General features: G+C 39.6%; 1 protein-coding gene across 2 annotated transcripts in view; it reads right to left on the minus strand.

Moving 5' to 3' along the window:
- The window catches only part of Cntn3 (contactin 3), a 395,670-nt gene that overhangs the window by 93,100 nt on the left and 287,674 nt on the right, over positions 1-14,896 (minus strand). For both annotated transcript variants that reach the window (XM_052719452.1, XM_052719453.1), the window contains 3 exons: positions 13,547-13,683; positions 10,209-10,338; positions 6,603-6,753 (listed from right to left, as the gene is read on the minus strand). In XM_052719452.1, coding sequence (XP_052575412.1) covers positions 6,603-6,753; positions 10,209-10,338; positions 13,547-13,683 — 418 coding nt within the window. The remainder of the gene's footprint in view (positions 1-6,602; positions 6,754-10,208; positions 10,339-13,546; positions 13,684-14,896) is intronic.

Here is a 14,896-nt window from a genome sequence, read left to right on the forward strand (position 1 = left end):
ATCTACATTTATAAAGATGCCAAAATTTCCTCAGGTCTTTAATAAGTTCCAATTTCATCCATTTGTCCATCTATCCTATGTCATTCTGTCTTCTCTAATTATCTATACTTTATTATCTATTTATCCACCTATCTGTCAATAATGTATTTGTCCAATTCTAATCTATCAATGATGTCTATCTCTATGTAATCTTTTTCTAACTAATAAATAATTATCCACTATCTATCTTTCTAGCAACCTATTCATACCTATCATTTTTCTATCTACATACCTATTAGCTATATGTAATTTATCCCTCTGTCTATGATCTGTCCCTTCATAATATCTATCATTTATTTATATCCATCCATCTATATTTAATCTATTTATCTATTTTTAATCACCCTATCTTTTTATCTTTGTATGCATGCATCTATCTATCTAGCTATTATCTATCTATCTATCTATCTATACATCCAACTATCCAGCTGACCTTGCAACAAGCACTTCAAATTTAACAAGTGTCAAATTGAACTCAGCATATTCTTCCCAACTCTGCATTTTCTGTAAGTTTCCCTGTAACATCAACTCCATCTATCATGATCTCTGATGTCAGAAACCACAATCTAGGACTCCTCCCTGTGATTTCTCTTCTCATCCAATCACAAATCCAATGAAGCACTGTCAAGTTAAGCCTTTGACAACTCTTCCAGTCTTCTTTGTACCCCCACTGCTATTTGTGTAGCTATGGCCATACTACTTTCTCCCTCAGACTGGTGGGTTACTGATAACTGAGTCTTGTCTTCAGTCCTCCAGCTCCATCAGTCCACCAGCAGCACTGTTGGTCTTCTTTCACAGAAGTTTGACCTTTTAACCCTGTCACTTTGCTTTATTCTGTTGCTTCCCAGTGCTCTGAGGAAGAATATAAGTCATGCAGGTTCCACTGATACAAATGGAATTACTGCTTTTAGGCAAAATGTTGAAGGGAGCTGCCTGAAGGCACTATTTAAGGAGCAGAGCATAGACCCTTGTGAACTCTATAGCCACCTTGAACTTCATATTATGTAGTTCTCAGAACAGAGAGAAATTAAGTTATTATTTATAAATTACCAAGTCTAATGCATACTGTTACAGCAGGTGGAACAGACTCAAACAACACCCTGACTGTCACCGGATCTTTGCATGCTGCTGCTTCCGGTTGGAACAGCCTTCTCTATCAAATCCCTTGTCTTTCAAGTCTTGCTACAGATGTTCTGTAAACTTGAACCCCAATGTGGAGACAGAACTTTCTCAGGGAACCTCTGAATAGCCTATGCTTTGCTAATAGAGTTTTGATGTAACTGCTTTATCACCTGTCTGGCCACTGAAAAGCAACAAAAATAGCAAGAAATTTTCTGATATAAAGCAGATATCTTCTACCTGACATACATGAAACTGTTTTCAAATGTATAAACAAAACTTGATCTTAAGAGCCCAAGAATTGCCAAGCGGTGGTGGCACATGCCTTGAATCCCAGCACTTGGAAGGCAGAGGCAGGCAGATCTCTGTGTTCAAGGCCAGCCTGGTCTATATAGTGAGTTCCAGAACAGCCAGTGCTACACAGAGAAAACCACGTTTTGAAAAACAAAATGTTCCTCATTTTCTAAAGCATTTGTTGTCACTTCAAAATGACTTATTAGTTTACGGGTTCTCACAAACTTTGATTCAATTTCAAGTTTGATTAATAAATCTAAAGCTATCACCGTGCTCATATACAAAAACTGAAAAACTGGGTATATAGAATTATGTAAATATATTGTATGATTTATGCAGTCATATTTGTCACCCTATATAATTAATAAAAGTCATAGTCTTATCTTTTTAAAGTCTAATTTAGACTTTAAATGACACCTTAATTACAGATTATTTGCTCAGTAGAAACATATTTACTGGTTGGGATGTGTCTTCGTTACACAGATCTTGACTAATGTGTATGAGTCAGTCTCCGATTCGATTTCCAGCACCTCAAAGTAAGTAAAGACTAAGTAAGCATATTTGCTGCCAGGAGCCTGAATTCATAGGGAATTGACATTTGATAGAGCAGTAACCCTTGGTCTCTTTCTCCTGAAAAGTAGACTCCTCAGTTGTCATGAACATGACCCCTTGTAGTAACTACACATATATACATCTATCTTTTGCTCCTATTGTAGTTAAGGGAATTTATGATTGGTTAGGTGAAAGAGAGAGTACCAGATGGGACTTCTGGGAAGTCCTTTAAAAGGGAGAAGATACCCATATTCATACTTTTTCCTGCTCCTCCTAGAGCTGCCACTTGACCGCTGATGCTCAAGTAGTCCTCTAGACTGATGTGGTGCATTGGTGGGGTACCAAACCAAGAGCCTGTATCTCCATGGAGTCAGGCTAGCTTGGAATGGCTAATTTTAGAAATCCCAACCACACTGGGGTCATCCTTGTGGATTCCTGGGAATTTCCCTAGCACCAGATTTCTCCCTTGCCCCATAATGTCTCCCTCTATCTTGTTCATTGCTCTCCTACTCTGTCCCTCCTCCAGCTCAACCATCTCATCTCCTCATGTTCTCATCCACCAACCCTTCCCCTCTATTGCTCCCTCCTCATCCCCAGTTTACTCATGGAGACCTCTGTTTCTTCTTCCCAGGGTGATCCATGCATACCTCTTAGGGTCCTCCTTGTTTTCTAGCTTCTCTAGAGCTGTGGGTTATAGTCTGGTTATCCTTTGCTTTACATCTAGTATCCACTTATGAGTGAGTATATACCATGTTTGTCCTTCTGAGTCTGGGTTACCTCACTCAGGATGATATTTTCTAGTTCCATCCTAGCAATATCGGTGAAGGTGCCTGAACTGGCCTACCCTGGTAATCAGAATACCCTAATTGTCATCATAGAGCCTCCATATGATGGAAACAGATGCAGAGATCCATGACCAAGCACCAGGCTAAGCTCTGGGAGTCCAGTTGAAGAGAGAGAAGAGAGATTATATGAGCAAGGGGAGGTCAAAATCATGACGGGGAAATCTATGGAGACAACTGAACCAAGCTCATAGGAACTCAGGAATTTTAAACTGACAGCTGTGGAACCTACATGGGACTGGACTAGACCCTCTGCAAAGGAGAGACAGTTATGTAGCTGGGTCTATTTGAGGGGCTCCTAGCAGTGTGATCAGGATCTATCCCTGGTGCATAAGCTGGCTTTCTGAATCCCATTACCTATGGTCTGAGACACCTTGTTCACCCTTGAGGCATGTGGGGGTGCCTCAACTGAATGTACCAGGCTTTGCTGATTCCCCATGTGAAAACTTATCCTTTTGGGGGAGGGGGATGAGGGGTGGGGGGGGCAGGTAGGTGGGGGTGGGGGGAGCAGAAGGAGGGATGAGAGGGGGATCTGTGGTTGGTATGTAAAATGAATAAAAAAAAATTAAATAAAAAAAAGCCCAACCAAGCAGTGAACATCCAGCCAACACACAGAGAACTAGAATCTTCTTCAGTTACACTTTCTTTTAATAGTGTACATATAATACAAACCAACTCTTACGATTCAACATATCTACCAGTATAAGGTGTGTGTCAAATGATTATATCATTGCAAGTAGATAAGGCACACCGGTAATATCTCTTTTAATAGGTAAGGAAACAAAGGTTCAGATGTGCCACATAACTGACCCTATCATATCATACTAGCAAGGAGGCAAGTTGCAAATTCTTGCTTACATTTCAGACTTATGCTCTTTCACCAACCATCATTGTACGAAGTGCAGAATAAATCTCTCCTTGGGTGCCTGTGGCTAAATCTCTTAATCTTTTTTTTTATCCCCATTTAAAATTAAGATTATAGACCTCTGTCTAGGATGTATACTGCTGTGAGGACAAGTGGGCTTTCTATTGTGCAAAGAACTATAGCCCCTGGGGAAAAAAATCACTCTATAACTCAAATGATTTAGTTAGTTGCATAGGAGGCCCTGACTTACATAGTTACATTGGAGGTCTTCACTTCCAGGGTAGTCAAAATTAAGTATTTTGACCACAAACTGTAATTGTTTAAGCCTGTTTACAAAATCCAACACGAAGTCAGTAGTTAATCATATCCTCTTTATGCTTAACTTGTGTGGCTGGGTTGTGTTGAACACCCACTTTGCGATTTGCATTGTTCATTTGAATTTGTATCTTTTTTTATTTTATAATTTAATTTAATTTGACATATCAGCCACGGATTTCCTTGTTTTCCCCCCTCTCCCCCCCCCCTTTCCCCCACAATAGACTACTGGCAATGGTCCAGAGACAGCCTGAACTGACCTACTCTGGTGATAGGATGGCCAAACACCCTAATTGTCATGCTAGAAACCCCATCCAATGACTGAGGGAACTGAATTTGTATCTTAATAAAGATGTCTCCTATTATATAAAGGAAAAACTGCAGCTTACGTGGTTTTATAGACTCTCATGAAAATACCTCCAGACCTGTAATCTAAAAGCTGTTCATTTGCAATAAGGCACTGTTGGAATTTAAAAAAAGAAATCCATGGGCCATGGCAGAAGATTTTACTGCTTACTCGATGTCCTCTCATTTCCCAAAATAATGCTTGTAGTTCTGTGACTGAAAAAGCCTGAGACTACTCCCCAAGATGCTAGACTCTTGTACAAAAGCTGGCACTAAATAATCTCAGTGGTTATGCTCAAGGGTTTGATTCCTCATTAGCTGAAAGCATGTTCAAAAGTGGATCAGTTATATAGAGGTCTGTATGAAGTTTCCTATCATTGCTGTAATTAATCACCACAAATGGAAACCCCCAATCTGATATACCAGCATAGGTCTCATTGGCTAAATCAAGGTAAGGTGGTGACAGGGCTGCATTCCTTCTAAAGACCTAGAATCATTTGTGCTTATCCAGACTGTCAGGGGTGGAAACCTGTTCCCTGCCATGATGGGGACAGGATCTCTGTATTACCTTCCAGTCTTCAAAGTATCAACCCACTGAAAGGTGGGTCTATTTCTGCTTTGGCTCTTGACCTGCTTCCTTGATAATCACCTCTCTCTAGCCATCCTTTTGCTTTTCTCATCCTCTTTTACTTAATTTCAAAAGCCCAGGTGATTTGTTTGCTTCTACCCAGGTTAATTACATAGGTAAATCTATTTTAAAATTGACAAATCAGGGCTGGCAACATGGTTCAGTGAATAAAAGTTACCGCCACCAAGCTTGACAGTATGAGTTCAGTCAGCAGAACTTCACATGGTGGAAGGAGAGAAATGATTGCCTCAATTTGTCACAGGAGTAGGGTGGCACACATATACTCTCTCTCTCTCTCTCTCTCTCTCTCTCTCTCTCTCTATCTCTCCTCTCTCTCTCCTTTCAGACATGCGTACACATTCACATAAATGAATAAATAAATGTAAAAAAGTGACAAACTGGCAACCTTAATTCCAAATTTAACTTCATTTTATCACTTTGTTGCTTGTCAACTTGACGGGATCTAGAACCACCTGGAAGGCAGTGTCAGGGCATGACTTTGAGGGAATTTCCAGATTGGGTTGAGGTAGGAAGACCTACTCCACATGTGAGCAGTACTATTCCATGGGCTGGGATCTTGGAGCTTTCAAAAAGGAGAAAAGAAGCTGAGAGGTCTTTCTGCTTCCTGATTGTGAGCACAATGTGATCAACTGCTGGAGCCATCATGCTGTTCTCTCCATGGTGGGCTGCATCCTCAAACCTCAAACTGGAAGCTAAAATAAACGCCTCTTTTCTTAAGTTGCTTTATGTCAGATCAGCCACAAGAAAGGTAACTAATACATCACTTAACACAACAAAGCCACAGGTTTCCAGGGTAAGGGCATGAGCCCTATGGGCCTATTACTCAGCTATTACAAGCTCTGCAGGAAGTTTCTAGCAAGAAGCAAGCATTTAGTCAATAGTAATAATAGCCACTATACATGCTTCCTCTCTGGCAGGTATCAATCAGCAAACATTATGAGTATTCATGCATTTCATCTCCATAACAAGATTCTCAACACGAGGCATTAACTGTTACTATCATCGCCTTAACAAATAAAGAAAGAAGACACAGAGATGTGGGGACACTTCATAGAGCCAGTAAATGCAGAGTGAAGACACAAACCCAGACAGAGCAGGTCCAGAATCCAAGTATTGAATTAAGCCTCCTTCTGTCCCTTCATTCCAGTGTTATAATGAGAAAATGAAGAAAGTGTTTGCTTAAATTAAATTCAGGAACAACTAAATTATCCCAAAGTAGAAGAAAACAATATGTTCATTTCCCTTGAACCGGTCATTTTACTATCTTCTCTTTTGTCTTGGGATGTAGTCTCACCTATGGGCCCCACATTCCTTAATCCCTCTGGCTGAGTGTCCCCAGAGGCCCACAGAAGACTGTTCTTGCCAAAGCAAAGCATTTTATGAAGAGAAAGGCTGATCAGGTTTGAAAGCTCAATTAATAGTGTAATTAGAGTATTAAAGACTAAACTATCAGTGTTCTGATTTGTAATTTGTATACTACATTCTCCAGTATGCCGAAGTATTACATTTTATGCTGAAAACCCACTTTGCTGATCGACACAGGAAAGAAGAAAGCAAACCAGTGTTTTGTAGGATAGAATACCTTGTCTGCTCCCGCACCATCATGTCTCCCTTCTTCCAGAAAGAAAGCGCCCTTGGGGAAGCTCTGGGTTTACAATCCAAGATCACCAGGCTGCCTACTTGCACCTGAACCAATTTTTTCATGGGGTTCCTTGAAAAATCTGGAGCAGAAGCTAACGGGGAGAGGAGAAATGGATTATTGATTTAATAAGAAGTAGGTATTTTCTTAAAAATCCCTGTAACTTGAAAGGCCCCCCTGCATCTGTGTTTTTAAATTATCGCGTGGCACAGGAGATGCTGATGCTTGATTTGATGTGTGTCATACACAAGAATGTAATGTCGAAAATTTAATCTGTACTGCTGTGTTTGGGGTCAAGTTCTAAATCTCAAGATCATTGCTTTACACGGTGATTCTTTTAATGTCTACTGTGATATTTAAAATAATTCAGTCACGAGTTTATTAAAGAAAACTGTTTAGAATAGCATGCTTAGGAAAGTTTGTTCCATCATGACCCTGTTGGTCTCTATCATTAGAAACAGCACCTAGTGATAATCTGTCACTCAGAGAGGGCTGGCCAAAGGTCTTAGAATGGCTGAGTTCTGAACTAACTGTTCACCAGGTTGTACCATAAAATTCTCATATGATTAAATTTAACTTCCAAGTTGAGGAAAGAAGACATAACACAGATGTAATGTTCAGGGATGTAATATCACATTAATGTCATAATGTGCAGAAAACATTGTGCTTCCCAGTAAAGCCTCTGAAGTCAACCTTAAGCTACATAGAGAGATGTAAGGTATCGTTTAAATGAAATGATATGCTGATGAGAAAGTCACTATTCCTTTTACTACATATGTATAAACAAGCTTGGGAAGCTGATTATCTCCCCAAATACAGAATGTTCTCTCCCTTTCAAATGAAGACAGGGCCTCCTTTTCTAGCCAAAGTTGGCCTCCAGTCACAATTCTCTTTCCTAGAATCCCAACTTCTGGGATAACAGGTGTGTGCCATGACACATAGATTCTTTTTGCTTCTCTCTCTTTCTCTTTTTATGTAAGATTTAATACTTTTTATTTCGTGTGTATGAGTGCTTTGCCTACAAGTATGATAGTGAGCCACATGTGTGCAGTGCCCGTAGAGGCCAGAAGACAGAGTAGGATACCCTGGAACTGGGTATCCAACAAACAATTATCTGCCATGTGGGTGACGGGTTTGGAACTAATGTCCTATGCAAAAGCAGCAACTTCTCTTAACGCTGAGCCATTTCTCCAGCCTCTACTCACCTGGCTTCTAATGCTCTATGCTGTGGCAAATCCCAGTGAAAATAACTTACTTTTTGCCACATATGCATTTTATAATGGTTATATTATGTGACTGAATTTATGGTTGTTCAACACCTGCACTTAAGGCTCAGGGAACATCATGAAAGAGTGAGGCAGAAATATTTTAAGAGGCATTGGTCCAGGAAATCTTCTGTGAGGCTGTGCCTTCTAGCTATGACAGGGAAGCTGCATTCATGAAATCTAGCAGCATGGCTGCTTAAATAAGACCTCAACAATTCCAACAGTTAACTTCCCACTATACATGGAGAAATTTCATGGGGTCTCACTCCTAGATGAAGAGTAATTAACAGTTGTCAAGAGAGGGATAATTCATCTTCACCAAGGATAAGCCTCATGGTTGGTCGTACAATACTGAGTGGTCACCCCTAGAAACACATACATGTAGGTGACACAGAACAGACTCAGCAGGTTATGGTTCATGTGTCTATTTGCTTATATGTACATGTAACAACCACAATGAAAGAATAGGAGGCTGTGAATTTTGAAGGGAGCTTGGGACAGGGAAGCACATTGGAAGCTAGAAGGAGAGGGAGGGGGATGATGTAATTATTATTTAATTAAATAAAAAGAGACACATTATTCTGAGTTGGCCTTGTAAATTAAAATCCTGTGGAAAACTGTTTCAGTAAAACAACAAGAATCTATATTTGAATATAATTTTTAATTTACACATCTTCTACTTTCCCATATAATGGCCCTGTACCACAATAGGGAGGAATCCATCTTAATGAAAGAGGAATTAGACTATGACTCTGCCAGTTTTAATCTACAGAAGCATGTGCTTCAACTTACAGCTGTGTGCCATCCTCTCCTGCTTTTGTTGTAACATGCTACTTCTCTGCCACAGATAAAAGGGGGCAGATTTTCACTGACAATCCTGGCAGTCATCCTGATACACACGATCCATATCCAACCTTCAGGTGCCAGAGACAAGAGACTTCTCCTTTAATATTGGGTTCCCCAACATCTCTTGGAATTTGGTACTGCATACTCCTTTGTTGTGAGTGACTCTCATCCATTGTAGAATATTTGGCAGCCTCTCTATCCTCTACCATGGTGGCTACAGCACACAGGACTTCCATTCTTTCCCCAGACTCTAGTTATAATAACAAAAATTACCCTCAAATATTTCAAAGTATGCAGCAGAGTGAAAACATTCTTAAGCTGAGAGCCACTGACTTACATAAAAAGAACCTCATATGCTTAATGCCACTTGTACCAGGTCAACGATAGGCAACGGCACAAATAAGGGTTCATGGGGTCATGGAATTAGTAGTGACACTTGCATCTAAGCAAACAAGGAAGTCATGCTTCCCCCACTGAACTGAATGTGGTAATAAACTCAGAGAATTGGGAGGCATTCCGTGGAAACTAAAAATAATGGCGATCATTGAGTCCCGCCTCCAGTTATGCCCAAATCTAAACTTTCCATCTTACTTTCTTGAAACAGTGAGTCCTTTCTTCCTTCTCCATCTCCCTCTTTTCCTTCTGCATTTCCTTCTGCCTTGCTGTTAAGTTACCCTTGTGTTTTCAGTCATTTGTCATGCCAGTGTCCTTTGTATAAATGCCCTAAACACTACGAAATTCTTTCCTCCTTTCCTCAGACCTAAAGTGCAGGAAGAGGTAATAAATCATAATCTCAAATAGTGGATCATTGGTTAATTATGCCTTCAGTACACCCCACACCTGGACCTCCAAACGGGGTTCATGAAGACAAAAGCAGCTTCTGAGTCAAATATCACTGATCCCAACTTTGTCATTTGCTTTTGTGGACCAGGAATAGAGAGCACCAGAATCCTGGTAAAAAGCATTTCTTAGTCAAGGACACTAGGGTTGGGTAATGGTCCATTAGATGTGAAGGAGCTTCTTTCTCCTGGTTTAATTCAACCTTGGAACTTAATTCTGGCCACTATGGCTGCTTTTCCTTTGACATCATTTAAAATGCATTTGTTGTGGTTTGGCTTGGTTAGCATTTATGGTGGTTGTTTGTTTGTTTTGTTTATTTAGACAGGATCTTATTCTTGGCCCAGGTTGGTGGGGCAGGTGCCTGGCACTCCCGATATAACTCTGCCTGGCCTCAACTTTGTGGCTATCCTCTTGCATTCATCTCCTAGGTCCTGGGAGACTAGTGTGTTCTCTAATTAGAAACCGTGAATATGAAACAAAATTGTGGATATTATTGGGTGGTAGAATAAACTATAAAAAGCCAATATTTTATATTCTGGAAAAAAATGGAAGATTAAAGGGAAAAAAGTAAGATTAAACACATAAAAATTAGTCTTACCTACAACTTTGAGCTCAGCACTGGAATAGATAAGCCCATGCTTGTTTTCTGCTATACACTGGAACATTCCAGAGTCAGTCACATTGAGGTTCGATATTGTAAGGGCACCATTTTCTATCTGTATTCTCTCCTGGATTGAAAAATAACATTTCTTACAGATAAATAAAATTTTAGGATTAAAATAAACACTACTGACTATCATTTCAATCAGACAAAAGATGTTGCTATTTTCCCTCAGACTACAAGGCAGTCTGACCTGAGATGTAACCTTTTTCTTCTTTGAAATGGAAAAGATTTTTCAGATACACAACCAAAAATCAGAAAATAATTTTTAAAACCAAAGGTGAAGTGTGGCAGCCATTTCATTTTCATCTATGGTTAATGATTCAGACTGTGAAAAAGAAAATGTTCTGGGAGGTTGATTTTCATCCTGGGAGGTGGAAATTCTTTTATCACAATATTTTTTTAATTATATGAGCTTAAGATAATATAATTCAGTGCATTAAACAGAGTGCTAGGAAACCCACATACTCACCAAGTTTTTTTCCAAGTATGATGGTTATATATAAAAACATAAGGGTACATAATTGACTTAGTACACATAAATACACAAAAGTAGAAATTACAAGTGTCTTTCACTGGCATATATCCATGTGTTTCCATCTACTTAGCTCCAGCATCACAAGCATTCACCCTCATACTCAGCATTATTTTTATCATGGGTGCTGAGGACTGAACTCAGGTCCCTGGTAAGGCAAGTACTTTACCCACTGAACCTTCTCTTGAAGGTTTACCCTGGTTTCTAGAGGCTAATATATGTAATATATAAATTACATATATTCTACCACCCAATAATATCCACAATTTTGTTTCATATTCACGGTTTCTAATTAGAGAACACACTAGTCTCCCAGGACCTAGAAATTACAAGGAGGTGAATGAGACAATAAATACACAGCTATGAAGGTAGCCAATTAACAGATTCATTTATTCTCTAGAAACCAGACCAAAGTATAAAACAGGAAAAGGAAATTAAATTCCATGTTTCATTAAAGTAAAGCTTTCTCTAACACAGACAGCCCAAATCATTGTTTATATTTATATTATTTTATCAGTGCAAAATCATCAATATACCTTGAATTGCAATGGAGAAGAAATCTCATTAAAAGATTGGATGATTGATTTTATATGATTCCCCTGTGTTGTGATTTATGTAAAAAAATGCCCCATGCAGGCTCTTGTGTTTGAACATGAGAAGGCTATGAAACTTTGAAACATCTGGCCTTGCTGGGTCAGGTGGGATGTGGGGAGGGTAGTACTTGAAGGTGATATCTCCTTAAGTCCCAGTCCTAGCTCTACACTTCTTCCTGATTCCTGCTGCCATAACCTCCCATCATGCCTTCCTCATCATGATGAACTGAAATTGTATACTAAAATAAATCATTTCCTACTTTAATTGCTTCTGTAGAAACCCTAGTTTTTGACACTAGGAGCTAAGACAGCTTGTTGTGTATGTATAGATTTTTGTGGATTTCCATGCATGTGTGTTCAGGGAAGCAAAGGTGTGTAGCTAGAGTTTTCCTGCCTGGCCCACAGTCAGGACAAATCTAGCTACAAATGGCGTCCAACGTGGTGGCAAGAGTTTCCACCTAAAACCTGAGAAAAAAGATTCTAAAACGGAGCTAAAAACAGTTCCTAATTGTCTCTCTCAAATGAGCGGCAGCTGCCGGTTTGAGCTACTTGTGGGTTCCTAGCGTGGTGCTCGACCTGCAGTATGGCCAGAATGAGTCCTCTGCAAGTGGCACATTAAGCTGCGTGGTGGATTTAGCCTTCGCAGGTACAAAACAAAAAAAGAGGTTTCTGGACTACACGCTGCTTGGATAAAAGCATAGACCCACGATAGCTCCCAGAGCTGGTGGTAAACCTAGCCAGGTTGGGAAGCTGAGGTGGGTGGAGCCAGCAGCCACAGCTGCTGCAGTTTAAGGCAATAGATTCACAATAAGATTCAGATGTAATAGTTTAAATGTGTGTAAAATATACGTAGGCTTGAAAGAGACAAAAAAGGTGATATATAAAGTTATATAAACAAATACATAGTTTTAAAAAATAAAGTCTTTAAAGAGACAGTAAAATTAATATAAAAAATAAGCCATGTAAAGATGAGTATTACACAGAGAATCTGGATTGTGTTGTCTTTGGGATTTTTAACTGCAGAAAAACATTTGATTGTAAAAGCTGTTGAGTTATGCCAAAATGTATATTTTAAAGATACCTTGACTTCAAAATTTGGATATAAGGATATGTCGCTTTGGAAAAGAGTCTCTTTTGTTTCCACAGAAAACCAGAGGCTATGGATTTGTTCCAGATTAAGATACATCAGATTTGACCAGCCAAGACCACCTGAAAGGTCTCTGATGACACCGTGGCCCAGATAATCCAACATTCGGAATGGTTTGAAGGCATCTGGCTCAGACGATACAGCCTCATGGACTATTCCATAATCCTAAAATTTTCTTTGTTTCCCCATAAGATACAGCGCCCCCCTCCAGCAGGAAGTAGTAAGAGAAGCTACGCCCAAATTCCCAAATTATATGTAATTTTATTTTGTTAAGGTTAAAACCTTCCTTTTTGAAAAAAAAAAAAAAAGGGAAGTGCTGTGGGATGTTCTGTATGGCAAATGTGTTGCTGATTAGTCATTAAATAAAACACTGATTGGCCATTGGCTAGGCAGGAAGTGTAGGTGGGACAAGGAGGAGAATAAAGCTGGGAAGTGGAAGGCTGAGTCAGAGAGACACTGCCAGCTGCCACGATGAGAAACAGCATGTGAAGATGCCGGTAAGCCACGAGCCACGTGGCAAGGTATAGATGAATAGAAATGGGTTAATTTAAACTGTAAGAACAGTTAGCAAGAAGCCTGCCACGGCCATACAGTTTGTAAGCAAAATAAGTCTCTGTGTTTACTTGGTCGGGTTTGAAAGGCTGTGGGACTGGCAGGTGAGAGAGATTTGTCCTGACTGTGGGCCAGGCAGGAAAACTCTAGCTACAAAGGTGTCTTTCCTCAGGTGCAGTCTACCCCTTTTCCCTCTCTGTAAGACAGTGTCTTTCACTGGCATATATCCATGTGTTTCCATCTACTTAGCTCCAGCATCACAAGCGTTCACCCTCATACTCAGCATTATTTTTATCATGGGTGCTGAGGACTGAACTCAGGTCCCTGGTAAGGCAAGTACTTTACCCACTGAACCTTCTCTTGAAGGTTTACCCTGGTTTCTAGAGGCTAAAGGAAGCATACATTAAAAAGACAGGAAGAGCTGGATGAAGCAGCTGCATCACCTCACCTCTAGTACTAAGGCGTCTCCATTTTTGAGCCATCGGTAGGAGGGTTTGGGCTTCCCACTTGCTCGGCATTCCCAATAAAGACTCTCCTCCACAGCTATTTCCACATCTCTTATAAGTTGAACCCAATGAGGTTTTGCTACAATCAAGGAAAAAATAGATAACTGAAAGACAAGAAATTCAAATCATATACCAAATAAAAAATGGCTTATAAATGAGTATCAGACTACAAGCTATGGAAGAACATGGGCTAGACTAGAATTGTATTTAGATCACTGAATGGTTATATAAAACATTCCTAGATTTGACACTGATGTTGTAATGTGTTATATCTTAAGCCAATTTCATTGAGCTCTCTCTATTTTCAAAATTCTGATTGCTAGATTACACTCTTCAGAACTCTATTAATAGGTAGTGATGCAGGTAAAGAATATACTTTCCTCAAGTATATTTTTGAAATATAAGATCATATGTCATGACAACTTCAAAGTGAATGACAGCAGCTATGGGGCCTAATGATTAGCTAAATATTAATATCCATAGGAAAGAAACATCTATGGCTAATGAAAAATATTTGCTTCGAGTTAGAAATACCTCCCAATTAAATACAAAGTAATGAACAACTTACACAACTCTGTGCATTAAAATGAAAGCCCCAAAAGATGGATAAGTGGCCATAATGTGAATTGAGATATTTTATCAAAAAAAATGTAATTAAAGCAACTTCAAATTAAGTATGCACATCAGTTGGATCAAGGAGATTAATGAATTTTACTTAAGCTTTGCAAGGCACCTGGAAACTGCTTTTTTTTTTTTTTTTTCAGATGAACATGACATACCACTTCCAATGGAAGCCACTCAACATACACAGTATATTCAGCCAAATCCCAGTTTGTGTTTCAGATCCAAACCTGGGAGGTGAGATCTCTTAGAGGTTTCACATTGCATTATGCATGTGATGTATGCCACGGGATCTGCATTTGCATGCTCCATATGGAGCAGCAGTTTATCTATTTCTGTTTAATTGCAACCACAGGAAGATTTGCCTTTCCTTTCTGTCTCCTAAAATTGTTTATTTGTCCAAATGAAATTGAAAGGAAACTATGGCTAGCTCCTTAGCTTTTTTGTTTTTGTTGTTGTATAAAAATCATTTTTCCTCAGCCATTGGTTCACAGTTCATGCGTTGCCACTAGTTTGGCTATTTGTCCCTGGAACTGGACCAGTCCCTCTGGAAAAGTGAGACAGTTGATTAGCTTGAACTGTTTGGGAGGCCCCTGGGCCGTGGAGCCAGGACCTGTCCTTGGAGCATGAGCTAGGTTTTTGGAGCCTGGGGCCTATGCTGGGACACTTTG

This window comes from Peromyscus californicus, unplaced genomic scaffold (genome assembly GCF_007827085.1).
Source record: "Peromyscus californicus insignis strain IS unplaced genomic scaffold, ASM782708v3 Scaffold_6__1_contigs__length_162567912, whole genome shotgun sequence".
Taxonomy (NCBI): Eukaryota; Metazoa; Chordata; class Mammalia; order Rodentia; family Cricetidae; genus Peromyscus; species Peromyscus californicus.